This window comes from Caenorhabditis remanei, chromosome X, assembly GCF_010183535.1.
Source record: "Caenorhabditis remanei strain PX506 chromosome X, whole genome shotgun sequence".
NCBI lineage: Eukaryota > Metazoa > Nematoda > Chromadorea > Rhabditida > Rhabditidae > Caenorhabditis > Caenorhabditis remanei.
Window position 1 is genome coordinate 13,359,997 of NC_071333.1, and position 23,971 is coordinate 13,383,967.

A 23,971-nucleotide genomic window follows, 5' to 3' on the forward strand; every position below is an offset into this window, starting at 1 on the left:
AGAGCAGCTTCTGGGAGTTGTCTAATCCTGGAGTTGAGGAGTAATGTGGTTGTTGGTGTCCGCACTTCTTTATATTCTCTTTTCATACCCTTTTTCTATTCAGCAAACTTTTTTTCATACTCGAAAGTACTATAAAAGTACGCAAGAAGTTTTTATTTAGCTCTTTTCCCGTGTGTGAAATGTGTAACACGTTGCCTGAATTTTTCATTAAAGTCTATTTCATTTATTAGACATTCACCATATGTTCAATCAAACCTTGAAAATGCGGAGGGTCTTATTTGGCTTTTCCTTTGGTGAAAATGTGATGATTTGATTCCAAACTGAATAAACAAACTGAAAAGTTCATTTCACTCTGATTAAACAAAGTGAATAACAGTGTTTTAACCCGGTTTTCGAAATTCTGAGTTTGTTTTGTAAATTTTGAATATAATTTGATAATACGTCTAATTGATTGCTCTAACATGTTTTTTCAGTTTTCATAATACCATTTTTAGCCACCCTCAAACTATAATGCGATTACACTTGCTAAAATTATTGCATCCCTTCAACATCCAGTAACCCGACGTGATCCGAGAGCTAAATCATTCGGAGGAGGTCCTGACCTCTGTACACAAACGTTCTTTACGACGAAACGATTCTACACTCACACCGCTAGCAAGGACCACCAAGAGCGCTCACAACCCGGGACCACCCACCGTTAACCCACCAACGTCTAACATCGCCAAATAAGGCGGAGAGACGGTACACCGATCGCTCATTTACAAGACGACGGTTGCTCTCTTACCGTCTACGTCTCCTTTCTACGGCCCTTCCATCTACAGCTACAGAATCGATGGCTTCATTAGACAGTATCCGTACTGCATTGTTCTATGCACATAACCGTAAGTAGTTTTTTTTAACCCCGACATCCTAACCCTTCTTTGAAAAAGACTTACATTCTAAGTACATAATTGTTAGAAAACACTGAAAATATGCATGAGTCTCATTATAGTGCACTAGTACTTGGTTCTGGCCGCCCTTCCATTTTTCTTCATCAAACGGAATGGAACTCACGGTCTTGTGATCGCGGCGTGTGGCTCTCCGTTTCGTTTTCTCTTTCGTGCTCTTCTCGCTCCCCCGGCAATGTATAGAAAGTTTTAAATAGAGCACTCTCATCCTCTTCCCCAGGCAAAATAAACAAGTTTATGTCAGGGGTCATGTTTAGATTAAAAAGTTTCTAGCCGTTTAACCAGTTTTGTTGAATTGAAAGTTTCAATAGTACACTTTTGAATTCTAAAGAAAGTTGAAATCTGACGAAAAAGTGAAATTCTTGGCGATCAGACTCTCTCCCACTTGACACTTAGTGTAACTTTCGAACATGTGATCTCCATCAACCTCCTAGTCCATCACGTCAGTATTTGTGATCTTGTTCTTATCTTATAGGTCTTATATATTTTTTCTTATTATTGATTTGTCATCTTGTTGTCTGTTATCTAAAAGAGCACAAACAAGACTGAGCACTACCTGACTCCCTTGCTCGAGAACGGGAGCTTCATACACAAGTCAAATCGACCGTCAATAACTTCTCTTTTCAATTTTCCTATCCGTCTGCGTTTCTCATTCTCACGCTCTTTTCACGTGCTTTCGGACCATGAGGTCCTCCTTTATTTGGACATCCTGCGGACCACTGGTCATTACTAACGCCACTATTCACATCCCTCTCCCGGTCAAACACACAGTGGGCCACCATGAGCACTTATGTTATCTCATATTCCATCTGCCTTATTCTTGCCTTTTCTCAAATCCACTAGCGCTTCCCACTTGTTAAAAATTCCGTTTTCCCAGAAAAGTTTCAAAAAAAAAAGAAAGAACCTAGTGGTAATCCTACTCCATTAGTATGTGCATAGAATTTCAACACACTTGCTTGCTCAGCCAAACTTGCCCTTGCTCGTTCTTCAAAACTGAAATTCTTTTTTTTTTCTAGACCAAAAGGAACGGGGGTTGAACATATACATAGCGAGAGAGTGTGCGTCTGAAAAAAGTAGAGCGCTGAGAGACGAGCGTCTTGTTTTTCTCCCCACTTCCCGACAGCGCCAGGCTGAAAAAAGGAAAAAAACTGAATATTTCTATCACTGTCATTTTTCTATATTTGGTAATATTGGTGGGAGCACATTGAGCTTGTATAGGGAGAGAGAGAGTGCGAGGCAAAATACCTGAGAGAACTGTTTGTTTGTCAAAGAGGTTTTGTTTGAGTTCTCTCCCCGGAAACTCGAAAAAAAAGAGAAAAATTTCGCAAATGTACAAGTTTAATTCTAATACTATCTAATAACTTTTTCACCTTCAAATTTCAAATTTTTTCAAAACATTTTCCTTTCTCACCCTCACTGTAAACTGTCCCTCAGCAAGATTCTATGATGATAATGAGAACCGGTTTGAACAATGCCCCCCCCCCACCAGTCGATCACACTCTTTTTTCTATTCACTGGTCACCAATTGTCCTGAAATTTGAGTATCAAAGAGTAAAGTACCTGGGATTGAAAAGAGCAACTGTCAAGCACAAGGCTAACTCGCGGTTCAACTCTTTCTTCTCTTTGTGTTGGTTAGCATCAGCTGTTTTCCCGGAGAAGAAATGGGACCACGATGTCTCCTCTCTCTCCTCCGGCTCTTCTTTTTTCCTTCTATTTTTTCACTATTTTTCCAGCTTGAAGCTTCCGATAGAGCGCGGTTTCCTTTTAAAGATTAAACAAAACTTGAAAGTTGTACATACAATTTTTTTGCTGTATTTTCTGTCACTAATACATTCAGTCTCACTTTCTCACTCTACTCACTTAATTCAGTCGCGCGCCATTGTCCTTTTACCATTTACTATGTTTCATCTCTTTTTACCTTCAGCCGTCGGTTCCTCTTTGTTCGTGGCGCATCCTTTCGATTTTTCCTTCCATCTCTAGTTTTCCACTCTTGCCAGGTTCTCTCTGTTTGATACATGTACAGTCCCTTGTATGTCAGGTGACTAGCAGTTGACAAGCACCTTTACCGTTTCTATTATCGACAGTGTCTTGCATTGTCATAGAACTAACTGATAAGAATAGAAGGGTCGCCTCAACCAAAAAACATCCACGTCTTTTGAAAATGTTTGAATTCGAAAATAATTGTATAGTCTCGTTTCTTGTATCACAAAAATGTCGAATTTCAGTTAAATAATTCAGATTTTTACAGGCATGACACTGCACACCATAAATCGGGTATGGTGCAAAATAATGATCCAGAGATACCTCGGGGTATGGCTGGACAACAATTTATCATTTGACCAGCTATCCATCGAGCTATCGAATGGATCATTAGAATTGGAATGTCTAGATATCAACACTAGAGTGAGTTTTCCAATTCGAAGTTTTGAAAAATAAATGTCTAAATTTCAGGCAGTCAGTGCGGCTCTAGCCGCCGGAAGTATCCCACTGAAATTGGTGGATGGATACGTGGGGAAGATCAGAATCGAGATCCCCTGGGTGCGAATTATGACGGACCCAACAAGAATGAGCATAGAAGATCTGCAACTCACATTCAGAGGAGCAGATGTCGTGAAACTCGATGACATGGAAACAAGTAAGTTCAAATTCTTTCTTAAATTTTTCAAAAAAAAGTTTTTCAGTAACTTCCATGATCGAGAGCGTCCTGATGAGCCTCAGCACGGACGATATGGCGAGAAGTGTTTTCGATGAGGTGTCCAAAGAGAACACCATCACAATGGACTTCAAAGGAAACGAAGAGACCGCCGACAGCTTTTCTGGAATCATCAACGCAGTGTGGTCCCGATTTTGTTTGACAGTTCATAATCTGACTCTTCGATTTGAAAACGAGCCGAAGAATAAATCAGAGATGGCCACTGCCGTTGAAATCCATGTGCAGAAAATCACATTTATGGATGAGCAGATGCGCTCGTGCGAGATGGACCACACGAACGCAACCGATTTGGTAACCACTCAACCACACGGCGTTGGATCGACCACCAATTTGAATAAGAACCTCACATTCCACGGTAAGTGTTTGAAAGTGTCAACAAATACTATACTTATAACTACTTTGACAGTTTTTAGTTGAAAATGACTAGATTTAGGAGTATCCTTCGGCGTCACTGATTGTTCCACAAAAAATTTTGTATGGAATACACAGATTTAAAATATAACTTTATTTTTGTAGTTGACCCTTTCTTGTTGGAACTTTTTTTTGAATGGTTTTCTTGCATTAAGTATAACAATTTAGAGACTGCTTGTACCAAAAAATGGTCAACTACAAAAATGAAATTCTATCTTTTTCTTATGTGTTTCACCAAAAATGTATTTTGTTGAACAATCAGCGACGCCGAGAAACTTTCTCGAATTTTGATTTCATTTCATTTTCACCAAAAAGCAGTCGGTGTTGTTAGAAATATGATCAGCACTGTATTTTAATTCGAGAAATCAAATGAAATGCTGATAACTATGATAACTTATACAGGAGTCTCTATCCACACTGACGTTTTCTCTGAAATTGCCAACGAGGGAAATGAAGATGAAATTCTCATCACCAGCATGCACATCAGGAGAGAAAAAGCCAAGCAGATGTCACCAACAAAGTCTGTCTACAATTCATCACATCCAGACATGTTCCAATCGGCTATGAGCGACATGGACGCGTTCCACTCTTGTTATGATAAATGTAAGTTACTCTTATCAAATGTGAGAAATGGTTTCCAACAAAAACATTTTAGTGACACAAGAATCCACGTCGCCTGACCAGCTCGAGACATTGAGAACCGCTCCTGCAGAACCAGAGCTATTTTCAAACCCCATCAAATGTGGCGAGGTTATCGGTGACATTTCCTGTGTGTTTCGGATAAAAAATGCGGCTAACGATGTTAATGTGGCGGATATTGAGGAGTCGAAAATTGAGACAGACATATTTGTGAAAGGACTGAACTTGTTTGCAACAGCATCGCAAATTGAAATCATGAAAAGGTAAACAATACTTCGAAATTTCCAATACATGATATTTTAATTTTCAGATATTTCTTGTCTATCACAACTCCAAAAGGAATTATTGTTCAAGAGCAAGGAAAACCAATGAGCAAAGAAGACTATGAGAACATGACGAAGAATATGGAGCCAAATCAAACACCAGAAGCTCCAATCTCGGTCCCAACGTTTGGCGGTAACTGGAATGCTGGCGAGGAGTTCAAGGAATTCGAGAATGCAAAGTCATTAAAACAAAAGGAGAAGGAAAAGAGCGAGAAAGAGAAATTCAAGACGTTGAGTAAGTTTTTTTCGGTTATTCTTACTTAATAGGTACAGAATTCGATCAAAATCAGAATGAAACAAATTGCGATGTCATAATTTACAAAAATCGCTTCAAGCTATGCAGTTTTTACGATAAGGGGCTTCTCGAAAATTTTCAATCTATTTTTCTTCAGTTTGGAAATGAACTGTAATATTACTTCTTAAAACTGAACTAAAAACATAACAATTAACATTTTGCCACTTTAAAACCTCAATTTTGACGCTAAAATTAACAAAAAAGCTAAAATTAGTAAGAACTTACTTTTCAGAAGCGAACAGCAATGTCAAAGAAGAATTCACAGTGCGAACTCACATTGGAACACTGCTGGCGTATATTCCACACTGTGATTACATGTCTTCCGACTATGCTCGTCAACACGGTGGTTATGGAAAAGTTCTGGAGGCTCTTCAAAAGGAATCGAAGCAATTCTTCAACGGGATTCAAGGATTTTCGTTCCTCTCAAAACACGGACTCGCCAACATCCGCCAAGCTGCAGAGGCCTTCTACCCAAAAGACCATTTGAGAGTCATTGGAGGATCATTGGCTGTCACTTCCAGCAGCTCAAGAATTGGAACTGTCGACACGTTCTCTTGCCGCATCAATGCTACACATTTCGACATGTTGGAGTACCTCACACCAGAAAGCGCTCCAGGTCACAATGGTCCGCTTACAGTCAACATCCTTGATTATTCCAACCAAGAAAATGTGGAATGTGACCCCAACTTCAAAATGGTTCTGAGAACATCGTCTGAAAAGAAGGGAGAGACCAAGATTGATGTTCTTCTTGGAGCCGTGCGTTCGGAACTGGATTTCTCGATTATTGATCGCATCTCAAATCTGATCATCTGCAAACCATTCTTTGATGATGAATCGGAAAAGGGTGCACAAAGGTAAACAATAATATTTCATAAAAATAATAAAATACACAAGGCTTTATTACAGAAATAAAGTGCCGCAACTGAAGGACGACCTATATGCCGAAGCGAATGCTACTGAAGATGACGCAAAATCTAAGACTCTCTTCAATCTTGTGTGTCCCAACTGGCAAGTGGACCTGAGAATTCCAAAAGCAGATCTCCGCGACCCAACTGGATCTCGTCTTCCATTCTCTCAGAGGCATGTGCACAATGAATATCTTTCATTGGGAATCAAGGAAATCGATGTTTCAATTCCAATCGGGAAAGATGTCTCTTTCATCGAAATTCTGTGCTCAGAAATGTTTGGAGACTTCTGTGGAGAAGGATTAAACATTCCAAAAGAGCAACAGAGAGTTCTCTATGCTTCCAAAAATGGATTTGATAAGATCAATTTGAAATTGGCACTCAATGGAAACACAAAAATCCCAGGCAGAGATTCAACATCAAGCAGCATCCCAGAAAGCATGCTGAAATCAGTGTCTGCTGATATCATGATGGCTCATCCAAAGAAAGAAGGTCCGTTCTCAAAAGTTCCGCGCTCGTATATGTCACATGATGGAGAAGAAAAGGAAGAGGTAACATTTGAATTATTGAGTTCAGTAGTAACCAAAGAATATATATTTTCAGATAATCCAAGCAGGAACACGTCGAGAGATTCTCTCTTTCCAGAAGGACTGTGAAGATTTCGCGTCAACATTTATGTTGTTCACAATTCCAGTCTTGAAACTGCACATTCCAGAGAAAAGTTTCCTAGAGATTCTTTACAACAGATTGGTAAATGACCTGGCTCTGTTCCAACCAGCCGCCCCGGCCTTCCGTGCTGAAGCGGATGCAGTCACCAACGCGCAGCCGGTAGAGTCATTCCAAGAATGTGTCTCGCCCAAAAACTACGGTAGCCCACATTTTAGTTGTTACTCGAGCACTAACCTTTTCAATTGTTCAGCTGAAAGTGAACATTCTGAGTCGGATGATGATGCTTTAACGTTGAAAGAGAGTGTGGACAGCATTGATTTTGACAGAGATGTGCCGCACACTTTTGTGATGACACTCAATGCCAAGAAATGTGCGATCCTTTGCAACACTTCAATTAAAGAGGTAAATTGTATAAAAAAATGAATTTGAAAGCAAGAAAAAAAACATTACAGGACGAAAAAGCACCAGAAGCCGCTCAAGTTTCGCTCGATCTTGAAAAAGTGCACATTGGAACAACAGCCGGTTACCATGGTGATATCAACCACACGTATTTCCACTTCACCTCTTCAAAAGCTGCTGTGGGAAGTGTGGATGCATTAAAAGGAGTACAAATTCCAAATGTTATTTCTGCCAAGGATTTTGGAAAGTGGAATAAGGATTTGAACCAACTCGAATACGTTCTTGCCACTGATGAGTTGAGTTCCGGTTCTACGGAAGACGCTTTCGCTGTTGCCCTCCATATGAATTTCAAGCCGGACGTCAACGTGAAAGATGTTTTGGTTGGAATTGCAATCAGAAATTCACAACTTCAAGCAAAACCATTCAAGAACTGGGGAGCGTTCTGGATTACTCAACTATCGGAGCTTTTCACTCTTCAAGACTACGCTATTCCTGGATATGTGCTTCCAACTGTCTCAACAGACCTTCATATTTGCTTGGAAAACGCAATCATTGGATACGATCACTCATGGATCAACCCGAGCAGTAAACTGAAGTTGAGAGCAGCTCTAGGACATTGTAATCTGGCCAGCTCGATTGTTTCGGATATGAATATCTCCAAGGTTTGTTGTATCTTTGAAATGTCAATCAATACTTTATTTTCTTTATTTCAGACACTCTGCATTTTCGAGAGCTGCCGATTGTACATGAGTCACGATTCCCTCAAGGATGCTGTTAGATTTGAAGGATATGGAGCACCAAAAGCGCCAACCAAAAAGTTCATTCCATTCCTCGATTTTGGTTCAGTTCAACTAGACATTTTATTTGCTGTCGGAGAAGAGACCGGTTCGAGAACCACCCCTGCATTCGAAATCCGCTGTCAAAACGACATCATAAACGCATGGGCGTGTGCGGATTCTCTCGCCACTTTTATTCAAACGGTGATGGAATATACCAGTCACGGACAGGTTCCAGTGAAAACACCCGCCGAGGAGGAAACTGATGAGTTGGAAAAATCGATAAAGAATGAGGATATCGCGAAGAGTGTAGCGGGAGAATCGGTTTGGAGTGATGCATCGACAGGGAGCAAACATATTCAGAAAATGGGAGTCGGTGCAGCTCTACCTGATGATGTTGAGAAAAGACTTCAAGCAATGATCAGAGAAGCAGTCGACGAGAACGATGAGAGTGCTGGAATTGCTATTGGAGAGGATGCTGTCAAAGAATTCACAATGACAAAACCAAAACCGAAGAAACCTTCCCGCAAACCATCAAAAAATATGGAAGATCCCACCAGAAACTACACTATCACCGATGAAGAGTTCTGTATGGTGGATGACAACGTATTCGGATCTGGGATAACTAATCTTCCGGGTGAATCTCGAGTCAGATCAATGACAGCAAAGAACAAGTATGACGAGCCGCCACTCACCAAACAAGACTTTTTCCATTCGATCGAAGAAAGTGGAAATGACGGATTGTACCAAACGATGTCTGGAAACTGGACACCAGCTCTGAGATACTTCTTGAAAGATGTGACACTCAGACTCAGTTTGTATGCTGGAAATGATCTGTCAACCACTCCATCTCCTATCAGAACTTATTGCACCGAGGAATACAGAAATGGATATGGACCAGAACAAAAAATTGAGAAGAACTCAGCTGGAGGACCCAACCGAGATCACTCAGCGTTCGTGGTTCTTGAATTGAATAGGATTACCTACTTGAAACAAGTCTTCGAGAAAAACGCCCCTCTTCTTTCAACTTCTCTCTTCCAAATCGGCGATGTTGTAATTAAGGACTGTGTGAAAGCAAGTACCATCCAAGAAATGCTCTACCAGTATTCCGTGGTGAATCAACCAAGACGTGGAAGTGCTCCAATCTTCAGTGTGAGAATAGCGGAGTCTCAATCAAAGGAAGGAAAGATGAGAGTTTCCATGCTTCCTATCAAAATCAACGTCGACCAAGACACTATGGAGTTCCTCATTGAGTTCTTTGAAGAAACATCGAGGCTTCTTGACCTCCCGAAAAACCAGATGAACCCATTGATTCAACGACCAGTCATCGAAGTTCCAGCAGAGCCCAGTTCAAGAAAAACTTCACCAAAAACATCGGTTTCATCATCAGAAGGAGACGTTGCCCCACGTATGTACCCAAGCATCCCGGAGCCTGCAATGACTCTGGAACCACTCCAACCATCTCCAGTACAACCAGCTACTCCACTTGGTACGTTTTTATTAACATGGTGTTTGAACTTAACATTTTCTGAAAACACTAACATACTAATTATTTCAGGTGACCTGTCGTACCTCGAGAAAATCTCATCCAACCATCAATCTCCTGTCAAACGTCCAATTATTGACGCTCCTCTAACCGCTTCTGCTGTTTCTATCGGTATAACTGATATATATGAGGGTATAATCAACAAATTGTTCGTTTTAGGCAGAATCTTCGAATCTCCAAAGAACGAAGTGGACGATGAGCCTGTTGATCCGGTAAGACATTCCTAGGATTAATGGTTTCAATCTCATATTTCGATTTTTTTCAGATTCAAATCGAAGAAATGGGCAATTTCAACATCAATGAAGAACTCCGAAGAATCAACGAATTGGGAAAATCAAAATCAAGTCCACTTTTCAATGACTCCGAATCAGAATCAAGCGATGAAGAAGATGAGACGAACACTGATTTTGTTGTCCCACACACGTCTCAACACCAGAAATTGCACGAATCTTTTGATCATGCGCACCCAGCTGATCTTTCTGATCTCGCCGGTGACTGGGCTGATGACGATGACAGTATTGACCACTTCACTGCTCACACTGAAAATGACCATTATCACAATTCTAAAACGACGAAGTGTGAAGAGTTACAAACATTGAATTTGATGGATGAGGAGGAGTCTGGAAAAGGATCAATGACCTCTCCAATGCCGTCAAGTCCACTACGATCTACACGAAGTGTGAAAAGAGAGCTCCCACCACTTAAGATGCCACAACAACCACTTTCGAATGATGATATTCTCTTGAGGTCTACGATGATGGGATCGATTCATCCAACTCAAAGTGTTCACAATTTAGTAGATACCAGTGACGATTTGGAGGAGCATTCAGTAAGTTTTATACAAATTAAAGTTTTATACAAATTACTAAATGTAAGTAAATGACATTCAACAACGTTATTCTATTTTCAGAACTTCTTGGATGGTCTTGACGATGATGAAGACGAGGAGAAACAAAACGTTGAAGAAGAAATGGAAGAAGAGCAAAAGAAGGAAGAAGAGGAAAGAGACAAGGAGATTCAAGAAGCTGTTGAACGAGGAGAAACATTCTTCAAGCAATTCGTATTCTCTCCATCCGTCAACATTTATGTGGACTACCAAGGAAAACGGAAGATCACCATGGAGAAGCAGGGAGCAATCGTCGGTCTTCTTATGGCATTCGGCCAGCTCAACCAGATGCCTATCACCCTCAAAAAGATCAATACACGTACCGGATTGCTAGGATCTGGACGTTGTATGCAGCACGCTATAGGAGAATGGTCGGGAGACATGCTGACTAACATGCCAAGTGTAATCGCAAGCTATGGACCAATCAGTCCACTGGTTCAAATTGGAAGAGGTGTGGTTGATCTCTTCTGGATGCCAGTTTCCGAATTCCGCAAGAATGATGGAAACGTGATGAAAGGAGTACAACGAGGAGTGGGATCATTCAGTGTCTCCTCAGCGGCTGGAATTGTTGGAATGGCCCAGACAGTCACTGGCTTTGTTCAGAGTCTTGCTGAAATGACCATGAATGAAATCAAGCCTGATGATCCATCCACGAGAAGATCTAGAAGATACAACAGACACCACGGCACCAATCCAACAGATGTCCGTCACAGTTTGCAGTTGGCTTATGGAATTCTTTATGATGTAAGTTTAAAATTGTATTTTTCATCATTTTTGTAACTAATTCCATTTTGTTTTTAGGGATACCACCAAACCAGAGATGACCTCGAGTTGGCTGCTCAGGAAGATCGAGCTTCTGGAAACTCTGTCGTGCGTAGCGCATTCCGATACGCAGTTCCAACATTCTTGGGACCAATTGTGATGGCCACTCAAGTTACCTACCAACTTCTTGGTGGTCTACGAAATCAACTCCGTCCGGACACTTATCAAGACGAACGGCGGAAATGGGGAGAGAAAGATGTGCCTGGAGGTGTCAATAAATGATTGAATACTTTCCAATCATTTTTCTTCTTTCCTTGTACATTTTTTTCATGCTTGTTTTGAATTGTACATTTTGTTAGAATTTTCTTTATCCCTTTTTTATTGTTTCATACTCTTTCATTTATCGTTCTTTTTTGTACATGTGTATTTCCAGTCATTGCCCACCATACCCGCTTCTTTTTTTCAGTGTCGTGCTTCTCCCCCAAACCCCTCACCTCATTCGATTCGGAACTTATATCACGGTAAACTCGCCCTTTTCTTACAACATCTTTCATAACTTTTCTAGACTGGTCATAGCTCTGTGTGGTGTATTGTCATTTTTTCATTTTTTCAATTCTGTTTAATTGCCAGTTTCGGTTTTACTTGTATCTGATTTGTCGCCTTATTTCTTTTTTTTCGCTTACAATGCCTTATTCAATTCCTCCTCCCCTCGTTTTCCCAAAACTCATTTTCTGTGTTCATTATGTTTTTTTACGATTGTTAAATCATGTTAACCAGATAAATGAGTCCCCCCAAAAAATTGTGCTACTAGTAGAAAAAAAAGACAGAACAAAAGAAACCAATTCATGAAACCAAAAATTTGCATTTATAGATATTTTCTATATTTGTTGATAAGATAGTTTTCGTCTGTCATCTCTACAGATAAAAATCGTATGCAGACGATTTCCAAAAAAGGGTCAACTACAAAAATGGACTTCTACAATCAAGGTGTTTTTTTGTTCCATGTATGTAAAAAATTACCTGGAATACGTTTATTATCCCATTACCTAATACAGAACTATTGTATCATACTCTTCACGGAACTGAACCTTTTCCAGCTTACCGGAACCACTCCAACCTTTTTCCAGCAATCATTTGAATTGTTGTAGCGATAATAATGTGATGTCTCTCCAAAACTGACTCGAGTGTACCTTTATCATACGCAACACACTTTTTCTTGTCGCACAGTAATAGATTTGAGAGGTAAGAGAAGACCACAGCGTAGTCAACTATATAATCAATCGCCCCGTTTTCTCTATCAGTTGATTATCTTTCTTTTCTTCTTTGCCATTTTCGGTTGTTTTTAGTGTTTTAAACCAGTATTTCGCTATATAATTTTTTATTGGGTTTTTCAGAATAAAATGGCTCTTCGCTTCGATGGAAAAGTTGCTATTGTGACTGGTGCTGGAGGTGGTCTTGGTAAGACTTACGCCGTGGAACTTGCCAAAAGAGGATGCAAAGTTGTTGTGAATGACCTCGGAGGTGATAGACATGGAACATCTTCTTCTTCTTCAATGGCCGATAAAGTTGTCCAAGAAATCAAGGCAGCTGGAGGACAAGCTGTTGCAAATTATGACAGTGTTGAGTTTGGAGACAAGATTGTTAAGACAGCGATTGACAATTTTGGAAGAATTGGTAACAATCTAATTTTTTTTAGTGTAAACGCTATTTTGTTCAGATATCGTCATCAACAATGCTGGTATTCTCCGTGACGTTTCTCTTCTGAAGATGACTGAACTTGACTGGGGTAACCATCATATCTTAACATTGTCTTCAAAATCACAACAACAATTGCAGATCTTATCTTCAAGGTCCACGTAAAAGGAGCATACGCATTGACTAAGGCTGCCTGGCCATACATGAGAGATCAGAAATACGGTCGTATTGTTGTCACTTCTTCCAATGCTGGAGTCCACGGAAACTTTGGGCAGGCTAACTATGCTGCTGCCAAGAGTGCACTCATCGGTTTTGCTAACTCACTTGCCCAGGAGGGAGCAAAGTACAACATTCTTGCGAACACCTTGGTTCCAACCGCTGGATCAAGACTTACAGAAACTGTCATGCCACAGGTTAGTTTTTGTTTTCTGGTTTTCTATCATACAACAATAAATTTCAGAATCTTGTGGACGCTTTGAAACCAGAGTATGTCACTCCACTGGTGACTTACATGGTTCATGACTCCTTCGAAGAGTCCGGAAAAGTTTTCGAAGCTGGAGCAGGATGGTACGGAACAATTCAGTACTACAAGTCCAAGGGAAAAGTTATCTCTCATGCCACAGCTGACGATATTGCAAAGAACTGGTCTACCATCACCAATATGAATGGAGCTGAGTTCATTGGAACTATCACTGAACAAGGTGCTAGACTTGTCTCGATTCTTGAGGAGCATGAGTCTTCATCTGGAAATGGAAGTGCCACTGGAGGTGCATCTGGAGGCGCATTCCCATCTAACATCAAGAGTAGTGCACTTTTCCAAGAAATGGCTGATGGTGTGAAGGCTGATCCAAATGCTGTGAAGCAATTGAAGGCTATTGTTCTCTATGTCATCACTGATGGAAAGAACGAGCTTGGAAAATTCAGTGAGTTTCCTAAAAAAAACCTCCTTTAGTAATACTTTGTGTTTTCAGCTCTCGACTTCAAGAGTGCCAACCCATCCGTATACTTGGGTGATGTACAGAACGGAGAGAAGCCAAATGCGACGGTCACTGTTGCTGATAGCGATTTTGTTGACATTGCAGCCGGAAAATTGAATGCCCAAAAGGTTTGTGTTATCACTTAATGCACTAAGCTCTCATTTCATCAAACATTACTTTACAGGCATTCATGGGAGGAAAACTGAAAGTGAAAGGAAACGTTATGCTGCTCCAAAAGCTTCAAACCCTCCTTGAGAAGGCCAAGAAATCAAAGTTGTAAACATAAATTATATTTTTGTATATTGTATTGAGTCAGAGTGATTGGTTATTGATAATAAGTACGTTGAATAAAATATCGATGACATCAAATGGTGGAACAAAAATACTGAATACAAATTTGGAGCAGGGAGGGCGGAAGGAAGAAAAACGGAAAACTTGAAGAGAATGGTTGTAAGAAGCTTTAGGTACATTACTTCAGTAAAATAAATGGTGTTTTTTGTTGAGTTTAGTTGTATCGTGACTTTCCAACTTGCATTCCAGTGACGAGTTGTTGAGTGAGTTGGTCAATGTCATCTCCACCTCTGAAACTTAATGAATAGAAGTGATAACAAAACCTTATTCCGGTTACCTCGAATAAGTGGTAGATTTGGTTCTGATTTCCTGGACTCGCTGGTTGTAGTTTGGATCTCTTTGATAGGCTGGTTCAGTATGAGTGTTAGCTTCACGTTGGCTGTGAGTGAGGTCTGCAACAATTTTTGTAGCAATTTTATTCAGAAGTAAGGCTCACTGTCATCACGAAGTTGGCGGACAAATTTGTTGGGTGAAGCGACTGGGTGGTTAGCTCTGTATGGAGCATGTGGTGCAAATTGTTCTCTGGAAATTGTTCTGGTCCAAAACTTTTTAAATTTTCAACTCACTCAGTAGTTTCCTCGGTTCTCTTGTAGTAGCTCTGTTTCTGGATAGTGTGAGTGGCTGGCGTGTTGTTGACGCTATCGTCAATAGTGGCCACTGGAGTCATCGTAGCGAATTGATGAATCAATTCACGTGGATTGGTGATGAGGTATCCGGTTTTGGTGTCAAGACGGTAAGATGGGTCGGAGAAAACAGACGAGGCAACTGCAAAGAAAATTGATTTTGGGGTAATGCACCATATTTTCGACAACACAGCTGAACTTTCTAGGACAACTCCGAATGATTTCTGTTTTTACAAAATTGGGAGACATTGGGATAAGAAACAATTGAAAATGGAGAGTTTAAAATTAATTATGAAAATTACCACTGTTACGACCATCCTTCGGTCCCAAGTTAGATTGAGATCCACCGAATGGATTGCCTCCATCTCCACCGAGTCCACCGAGTCCACCGACTGGACGAGCAACAGCCGGATAAGGATCTGAAATGGACAGTAGGGAAAGGGAAAGACAATAGGTTGGAAGAACATTCTAGCAGGTATTGCGATGGAATTCAAAAACCGACTGGACACAAAATAACAAAGATTTACAAGGACTTACCAGACTTTGGTTGGTAGTTTCCAAAATCATTCGCTGGTGGAGCAGCAGCTGGTTTACCATTTCCCAGGTTTGCTGCTGGTTTTGGGAACGGTTCTGGGCTGAATGCACCACCTCCCGCACGAGAGTTTCTACCACTTCCAGGTCCGTACTCGCTTCCGAATCCGGCTTCACTTGGTGGAACAGCTGAAATAAATATTAGGAATGTATGAAATTTATAATTTTGTGAATGGCTTACATCCTCCAGTGCTCCAGTTCTTTTCGATGATGTTTACTCCATCATGCCCTTTGCTTCCACGTTCAATATGTTGGAGTTGGGTGACGGTGACCTTTGGGGACAAGTCGACTGGGCGTCTGAAACGTTAAATATGGAAATACTGGTTTTTTACAAGTGTTTGATCTCTAGAAGATCTTGAAACTTTCAAAAAGTTTGTGAAAAATTATCAATTTTATCACAAGTTAGCCAACGGAATTTCAAAATGTCTTTGACTCACCTCTTGAGTTCATAACCGTCGGCAGCAACAGTTCCATCTCCAATAGGAGAATAGAACATGGTTCTTGGCTTGAGAGCTTTTGGAAGTTGAGTTGGGGAAGTGATGACCTGAAATTAATCAATGTTCCACATGTATTCTGATCCAATGTATCTTCTCACTTCTCCTCCTGACCAATTGAAACCAGTCAACTCGACTCCACTTCCAGCACGATCTCCGAACCCGCCAAAACGGATTTCCTCCTTTTCTTGACTAGTCTGAGAGCGATTCGAACGACTATTCATAGCGTGTCTTGCAGTTTCGAAACGATTATAATCGTCCTAAAATAAGTTTTTATTCTCGAAAGAACATTCGACATTTTATGAACTTTTTTTCTCATTTTCTTTATTCCCCTCCGCGTGGGTCGTGCCGAAAAAGCAATCAAATGGGTACGTCATTGAATTGACTATTGATCGTTGAGATGAGTCTCCTTTCTCCCCCCACCCGTCTCATCGGGACCCAAGATATCTGTTTCTAACTTTACAACACAGAATGCAGTGAGCTTTGTTTTGCGCCTACGCACCCGACAGATAGAAGATTTCGGATCTTTCGCCGGGTTTTTCCATGATTGATTTGTTTTGGATCAAAATAAAAAAAGCGGGGTTTGGCTGGAATTTTAGATATGACTCAAAGTACAACAGAAATTGTTTCAACATGCTAGGGGAAATAGTTTCATAATAGATATGTTGCAATTTTAAAAAAATTCAGGTTTAGAAAGGCTAATCTACTGATTTTTTTTGGATACAAATGATTATAATTTCAGTATCAAAAATAAGAACTTACTCTATGTTTTCCAAGAGATGCATAAGATGGACTTCCAGTTCTTTCCCGGAAGCTACTCAAGTTGGCGGCACTACCATATTGAGACATTTCTTATCGCACGGTTTGAGTTAGATGACACTGAAATTAAGGATAAGTACAATTGTATTCTATTATATAAATGGATAAAAAATAGAACCAGAGAGAATGGAAGAAAAGAATTTGCCACGCGGCTCGATATTTTGTGTCGTTTCTTGTCTTTATGTCTCGAGCGGAGTCGGAGGAGAGAAAACGATGGCATCGGCTCGACGGGAGTGGGAGGAGGGAGAAGAGATATCAGCCGATAACATATGGCACAACGCCACTGCATCCCCTCTTGTTCTATCTTCTTCCGTTCAGTTTGGAGGTTTTAAGAAAAAAATAGGAAGTAGGTGAACCAATATTTTGAAGATATGACCAGAGATGAGAATTTGCACTAGGGACAGTTCGGAAACTAAAAATACTAACTCTCAAAAAATGACTCAGAAATATTATTGAGAGCTCAGATTCTCTCAATAATAAAATTCTTAAAATTCTACTGAAAACTTTCTGGAGAATTCTAGATCAGCCTCTAGCTGTCATTCAAAACGAATTGTCTTCCCATGACTGGGCGGTGTTTCCAATCTCCAGATGACTATCGAGTTATGAAGTGGATTTAGTTTCGTGTGTAACACTTTTATTATACACATATGCTTTCGACTAATTCTTGCGAGAAAAAAGAAAGGGAAAGAAAGAAAAACGAAACACATAAAAATGCGGAAAAAGAATCGGGAAATTTGGCCAAGACAGTTAATGGGAAAGAGTTTGAAAACAATAGTTGAAAAAACTTCTGGTATTGATTAACATTTCAATTATTCAAAGCTTACTGAAAAACATATGTTTGTTTTTACAATCACACAATATTTCTGTATTTTGGTACATTTAAAGACAAAAAAACTTTCAATGGAAGTAAGTAAAGAAAAAACAGAAAAAATTAATATGTGGTGGTATAAGTTGTTGTGTGAATAGTCGAGGCTGGACGGTTATACTGATGAAGAACTTGACGAGTTGTAGAAGTAGATTGGTGTAAACCGGGAGACAACGAACGAGCACGTTCTTGATCAAGCCAGCTCACGCCTTTTCTGCAAATAAACCAAATTTAGACATTGAAAGAAAATTATATTGTCTAAAACTAGTTTTTAAGCAAACAATCTCCAAAAGTTAAAAAAGAAACTAATAATCAAAGTTTAGAGGAGCGTAATATCTAGATGTGAAAAGCAAAAGAAATGTATGAGTTATTTTGCAGCTGTCATTCTCATTATGTTTAACCAATCTCATTTAAACTTAAAAAAAAAAGAATTTTAGTTCAAATATGACTTACTCACCTCTTCAGACTACTGTAAGGACTGGTTGGTGGAAGAGTAGAAGTATGTTTCATTCCTCCCTTCAGTGTTCCATAAGTACTTCCAGTTCCAACATTGCTCAAACTTCCATATTGACTCTGACTGCCACCGTACTGGCTCTGACCTCCATATTGGCTCTGGCTTCCACCATATTGACTCTGACCTCCATATTGGCTGGCATTCGAACTTCCATATGTTACACTAGTCGGTTGGTAGGTGGTGGTAGTTGATGTATTCTCAGTGTAATAATTGGTGTTGTTTTGATGTTGTGGTGCGGCTACGGGTGGCGAAGCGTGGCGATGGAACTGCTGATACTGCGGCAAATGATGAGGAAGGGTGTTAGATTGAGATTGACGGTTGAGAGTTGAAGTTGCCGAATGTGTTTGAGAATATGGGTTGCTCATTGCAGATCCAACACGGGAACCAGGTTGACTGATCATTCCAGTGTTACCGATAGATACCTGACCGTCTTTGATCAAATCCTCGATAAACTTGTTATCCGATAAATATTCGAGACCAGGAAATTCATTAGTGTAGTTGTGACCTTCGATGTTGGGACAGATGGGAAGATCTCTCGGGTTGATCCCTTGCTCAATTTCCACATTTTTCTCCTTGTTTTGAGATCCGAATAGTTTATCCATCGAACTATATCTTTCCAGAGTTGAAGACGGTCCACGGCTCAAACTTCTCCTCATCTCCTCATACTTATGGGATGGTGTTTTACGTGGAGGAGGTGGAGGCGCTAGAAAACTTTAAAAATAGAAAATTTATAGTTGAAATTTGTAACTTACGAAGTTCTTTTTCTTGAATTTGGAGAATATGAGCATTGTTATCGATGAAACGTTGAAGTTCACGATCCTGAGTTGATGAGAGCTCATGTCGGTTCAGGAGCTCAACACCGTTTATGTAAATTTTTGTCTGTAAGGTTAGACACATGTTATCTTTGGTTGGACATGATAAAAATTTACCTCGTCATGATAGTTATTTGGGAGATACGCTGAATACGACATACCTGAAATGAAAAATATGATTTAGTAGAAAACCAGAAGAAAAGCAGAAACGAGAGAAAGAAAAGTCAAGGCAGAAAACCTTTCCTTGGCAGTGCCAAACCTATTTCTTCTTCTTTTTCCTCGACGGCGGTGACAAAACTTTGATGACTAGAGATACAGGAGAAGAGTTCAGATGTCGGAGAGGTTCAGCCGTCAGAGTGTATCGGTGTAATGTGGGTTAGAGAGAAGTTTTTGTGCTTTCTATCTTTTTTCAGTTGTTGTTTGTCTCGTCTCACTTGTGATCACTTCTTTTATCTTCTTTTCTTTCTTTTTCCACCAGCTTTTTGCTTCTAGATCCCTCCATTGTGTGGGAGGTAACATCTGTGTGCATGGTTGTCGATCAGAAAAATCATTTCTCCATATCTTCTTTTTCTTTCGGGAAAAATGGTTGCATCCAAATATTTTTTGCTTCTTATCAGAGGGAAGCTGGAAAATGGCTTTCAGATGCTAAAACGTATATCAGCAATAATTGTCATGCTGATGAAATAACACGCCATAACGATTTTTTATCAATACTTGTTTAGTACAATCATAAATCAATATAAAAATGAGAAATTTAAAAAGGAAAAAAGTTTCAATCAGAGCCCAGTCATTTCAGTTCGTATTTGCTGAGTTTGAAACTGCAACTGCTGCCAATCCCACAGCCATTAAAATCAAATTGTTAACAGTGTCCTGATTTGCAGGTTTTTCATACCATTTGTAGAAATCGGTAATAAGATTTGCTCCAACAGTTCTGCGAATCTGAAAATAAAGTGGTTGTGAAATAGAATAGCAAAAAATGGATAGCATTAACCTCTCTTGCGAGCTGAGCCTTTTCATTGTCATCTAGCTTGTTGTAATATTGTAGAATACCCTGAACTTGTATCTCAATTATCAATATAAACGTTTAACACTGCGCTTACGTCGTAATCAGAAGACCAGAAGTAACCTGCAACAGATCCCACAACACCTCCAACCAGAGCTCCCACTGGACCAGCTGCAACACCGCCAACGACGGTTCCTGTCAGACCACAACCACCTTGTTTCGCAACTCCTTTGATAGTTTTTGCAAAACTCTGAAAATGGTGATAAACAAGGGAGAGGGGCAAAAAATCGACTTACTCTATTCGAACTGACATGGGTCATAACAAGTGAGAGATATGTCAACATCTCATTGACGTTTTCGCCAGTAGACAAATTGTTCATTTTTGGTGAGAAAAATGTGAACCGGTTGTTGGCGGTTAGTGTTTATATTGACAATTTTAAACTGAGCAAAATGTTATCAATAATCGCTGAGGAAAAGGAAATTTTGATAAGAACTATTTCCAAATAAGAAAAGAAAGTTTGAAAACAGTAAACAACTAGAACATAGACTGAATTAACTGGTTATTGTTTTTTGTTAATCTTGAAATGCTGTATGCAATATGAGCGATGTGTTAACGGCGGGCATCTCATCACCACCACAAAGACGGATGAAAAAAAAAACCAATTTATTAGCTAAAACTTGGTCAAAATACTGACGTGAAAGTGTGCGGATACGAACTGTGCACTGGTGTGTTACGTGAGTTGCGTAAAATGAGAATTAGATATTTGAACAAAAAAATCGATAAGAATTTCCGTTTAGTAAGGGTCCGTATAATAATTGAGGAAAACAATTAGTGTTAACTAGGTGAGGTTTTCTCGGGAAAGTTAGAAAACGTGGGAGATACAAGATCTTCCTTCGTTATCTGAACGGTGATGAGAAAAGATGAGAGAAGAATCTGTTAAGTTCTATTTCTGATTTGAAGTTTTTTACTTCTTCTTCTTTGATCTGAAGAGCCCTGAACTGTCCTGGCGGATGTTGATGGTTGTGACTCTTTTGGAGGTGGAAACGGTATGAACATTGGTTCCACACTAATTTCATCATAATAATATACTTCGAAACAAGGATCTTGTTTTTCCGATCCTTCAGTGAACATCTTCGACCTCTCTGAATGCATCTCCGGCTTCCATCTGCGCATTGGTCCTTTATTCTCGAAGCAATGGATTTTAGTCGCAGACAAATCTTCAGGCCAGCCAGACAAACCACAACCAACGAAAGAGTTTATAATATTATCTTGTTTCATGGAATCCCAGGACTCTTGGATCCAATCGAGAAATTCACCCAATAAAGGCCGCCCTCGATTCCAAACTTGTTCTTGTATTGTTGCCGCATGTATTTCATGACAGTAGGTTTCCAGTAGACATTTGCTGGCTGAAACAGGTATTAAAAGACTGTAAACCCAATGAACAATGTCAAACCTGAAACATTTCGACCGCATCTTCTGGAATAAATAAAGAATTGAGCTGTAGAGATGCTGCATGCTCCTTGACCTCCATTTTATTGTATTTGGTGTTTGAGTCCCAGACGAGCAATGAATTACTGTTCCAATCATTATAAGATAAGAACTGTTTGATAATCTCTGTGTTCACATTCGAGTTGGGGGAGAACTCAAAATCCATTTCACCAATAGATCTATATTGGGAGCAATTCCGTTTTTCAATTTTTACTTGCTTGGTACCGTATTTTGGAAAAACCATTAATGGAGTTTGTTTTTTACCATCTCAACATGCGGCAAACAAAATAGTCACATAAATTTTCTTGTGTTCTTCATCAGGTGCCTGGAAGGAATTTATTCATGAGTCAAATTTATACTCAAAAAACACTAACCAAGCCATAATCCGGAATTGGGTTCAAACAGAACTTTCATTCACCACACGCGTATATAACGCAGTAATCACTTTTATTCAGAAACTTTTCCAAATTCAAAAAGAGTGGATGCATCGATTTACAGAGACTTCTGGGTGTCTCTTCTGACCGGTGAAATGCATTATATGTTTAGCGAAGTCATATATGCAAGCACTCGTTTCGGATGGGACGCCGTTTTCTGCCACTCCATCAGTATCTGGAGACGTTGACGCAGTTTCAGATATTCCAGAGCCATTATTGTTGCTATAATAAATTGACACCAATATGACATATTTGAATTAACTCTTACCTTGTAGATGGCTGTGGAGGTGAACCGAGCTGGGGTAGTGGCCACGGTCTCCTATTGATTCCACCATGAAGGTTTAGTTTAAAACGAGAATCTGGTTGTTTATACGATGATCTCTTGAACATCTTCAATCTTTCTCTCTCCATACAGTCAACCCATCCTGACATTGATCCTTCATTTTTGAAGCAATGAATATTTGTCGAAGCTAATTCTTCAGGCCAACCTGACAAACCACAACCGACGAAAGACTCGACAATTCGATCTTCTGAAAATTTGCACCCGTTAATTCTCAAAACACCGGTCTATTATATAAACACCCGTCAATTAAATAAACACCCGTAAACCATAAAGCACCGTCATTTTTGACCATTTTGGGTTTTTTTAGTATAGGTAAATATAACTTGTCGAAAACCGCCGTTTATTCTCAAAAACCCCGTCTATTTTCAAAACCCCCGTTTAATCACAAAGAGCCAAAAATTGTTCTTGAGCTACATATAGCACGAAATCTAGCACTATAAAATTAACAAGTGCATTGTAACGCAGTCTCAAAGTTTTCTAATTTTTACAGATTTTTTACAGAAAATATAAAACCTCTTTGTTACTTCCAACCATGACAAATTCAAACATAAAGGAAGTTAAATTTAAGAAAAAGGGGGGTGATCTCGGGCGGGATCGAACCGCCGACCTTCTGTGTGTTAGACAGATGTGATAACCACTACACCACGAGACCGCTGGTTGATGAGAGGGAGTGAAGAGGTATTAATTGTCTTTGTCTCTCAACATTGCATGAAAAAATTGTTGTACATGCAAAGTGGTATCGGTGGCCAGATACCTACTTGGTTGTGAATAACGGTTTAGATATGTTTTACTGAAAAACAGACATTTTTTAATCCTAGGAATCAGGTTGAAAAAATTGGGGGCTTCATTCAGAAAACACATCGATGATGCACTGAAATATGTGAGTTTTAGTATGTATCAATTCTGGGAGTCTTGACGAGCAACGGAAAAGTTTAGAGCAAGATAGATGGGGAGTTTTTTGAGAACTCTATATTTCTTAACAAATACAAAGTATATTTCAGATAGACTCCGCCGAAAAAATCGTTTGGTTCGACAAGCGCAAGTAGCCTGCTGGCAACAATTCATAGCTCACTTGACTCCAATCTGTTTCTTTCTAGTTTCTGGGAAATTTCATACCAACATTCAAAAATCTGAATAACATAGCTTTATCTAATAGCATTTCAACATTACTACATTATCTCCATTCCTAAACTCAATTGAACAAACTTTTCTGAAAAAATTGCTTTATGATTGATATGAAATTGAGAATTGATATCAAATATATAATCAACCTGAAATTATTCTGTTTCAAACTGTATAATTGGGAGTTGAGGGAATAAATACATTTTTGGTCACTTCACTTGTCAAATGTTTTTGTTATTACTTTATTACGTTGTATATATCTCAGCTTTTTGTAATGTTTCAACAGATTCGCCGACTTGAAGTTGGGCTCAACTATGAATTTTTTTTTCAAATTTCTATCTTGTACCGGTTTCGAAATTTCTAAAAATCTACTAAGGAAAGCCGGATGGCTAAACAACAGGCGCAACGACACTTTGTTATCCCGCGCCAGATATTTTTAGGTCTTGCTCCAAAACTGGCAAATTTGCATTTCTAGATTTTCTTTTATAGTTATTTTTACAAACGTTTATCCGATTCACTTTCGCTCAACTTTTTTATCTTCTTCACCAATTTTCGATGCAGGTCAGGG

At 39.5% G+C, this 23,971-nt stretch overlaps 7 protein-coding genes across 7 annotated transcripts; 2 read left to right on the forward strand and 5 right to left on the reverse strand.

Moving 5' to 3' along the window:
• Nucleotides 1–3,197: 3,197 nt before the first annotated feature.
• On the forward strand, nt 3,198–11,553 carry GCK72_024647 (uncharacterized protein; the record flags this gene model as incomplete). Its single annotated transcript, XM_053735977.1, has 17 exons — nt 3,198–3,350; nt 3,399–3,582; nt 3,629–4,015; nt 4,474–4,674; nt 4,727–4,973; nt 5,021–5,268; nt 5,561–6,182; nt 6,235–6,784; nt 6,837–7,101; nt 7,153–7,304; nt 7,355–7,963; nt 8,015–9,566; nt 9,636–9,734; nt 9,783–9,835; nt 9,889–10,452; nt 10,534–11,253; nt 11,311–11,553. The coding sequence occupies 17 exons, from the start codon at nt 3,198–3,200 to the stop codon at nt 11,551–11,553; spliced, it is 6,849 nt and encodes a 2,282-aa protein (XP_053579543.1).
• A 1,118-nt stretch (nt 11,554–12,671) lies between these two features.
• Nucleotides 12,672–14,223, forward strand: GCK72_024648 (uncharacterized protein; the record flags this gene model as incomplete). The annotated part of the gene is made up of 6 exons (XM_003117605.2): nt 12,672–12,945; nt 12,989–13,057; nt 13,108–13,379; nt 13,427–13,889; nt 13,938–14,071; nt 14,128–14,223. The coding sequence occupies 6 exons, from the start codon at nt 12,672–12,674 to the stop codon at nt 14,221–14,223; spliced, it is 1,308 nt and encodes a 435-aa protein (XP_003117653.2).
• Nucleotides 14,224–14,448: 225 nt separating this feature from the next.
• Nucleotides 14,449–16,851, reverse strand: GCK72_024649 (uncharacterized protein; the record flags this gene model as incomplete). Its single annotated transcript, XM_003118281.2, has 10 exons — nt 14,449–14,524; nt 14,572–14,686; nt 14,731–14,816; nt 14,861–15,059; nt 15,220–15,336; nt 15,455–15,637; nt 15,690–15,805; nt 15,946–16,052; nt 16,104–16,262; nt 16,765–16,851. 10 exons carry the CDS (start codon nt 16,849–16,851, stop codon nt 14,449–14,451), a joined length of 1,245 nt encoding a protein of 414 aa, XP_003118329.2.
• A 901-nt stretch (nt 16,852–17,752) lies between these two features.
• GCK72_024650 (uncharacterized protein) lies at nt 17,753–19,171 on the reverse strand (the record flags this gene model as incomplete). Its single annotated transcript, XM_003118125.2, has 4 exons — nt 17,753–17,900; nt 18,144–18,903; nt 18,953–19,079; nt 19,130–19,171. The coding sequence occupies 4 exons, from the start codon at nt 19,169–19,171 to the stop codon at nt 17,753–17,755; spliced, it is 1,077 nt and encodes a 358-aa protein (XP_003118173.1).
• A 633-nt stretch (nt 19,172–19,804) lies between these two features.
• On the reverse strand, nt 19,805–20,395 carry GCK72_024651 (uncharacterized protein; the record flags this gene model as incomplete). The annotated part of the gene is made up of 4 exons (XM_003118231.2): nt 19,805–19,951; nt 20,004–20,063; nt 20,113–20,265; nt 20,312–20,395. The coding sequence occupies 4 exons, from the start codon at nt 20,393–20,395 to the stop codon at nt 19,805–19,807; spliced, it is 444 nt and encodes a 147-aa protein (XP_003118279.2).
• Nucleotides 20,396–21,290: 895 nt separating this feature from the next.
• GCK72_024652 (uncharacterized protein) lies at nt 21,291–21,670 on the reverse strand (the record flags this gene model as incomplete). The annotated part of the gene is made up of 2 exons (XM_053735978.1): nt 21,291–21,422; nt 21,470–21,670. 2 exons carry the CDS (start codon nt 21,668–21,670, stop codon nt 21,291–21,293), a joined length of 333 nt encoding a protein of 110 aa, XP_053579544.1.
• Nucleotides 21,671–21,973: 303 nt separating this feature from the next.
• GCK72_024653 (uncharacterized protein) lies at nt 21,974–22,370 on the reverse strand (the record flags this gene model as incomplete). The annotated part of the gene is made up of 2 exons (XM_003117852.2): nt 21,974–22,160; nt 22,207–22,370. 2 exons carry the CDS (start codon nt 22,368–22,370, stop codon nt 21,974–21,976), a joined length of 351 nt encoding a protein of 116 aa, XP_003117900.2.
• Nucleotides 22,371–23,971: the final 1,601 nt, after the last annotated feature.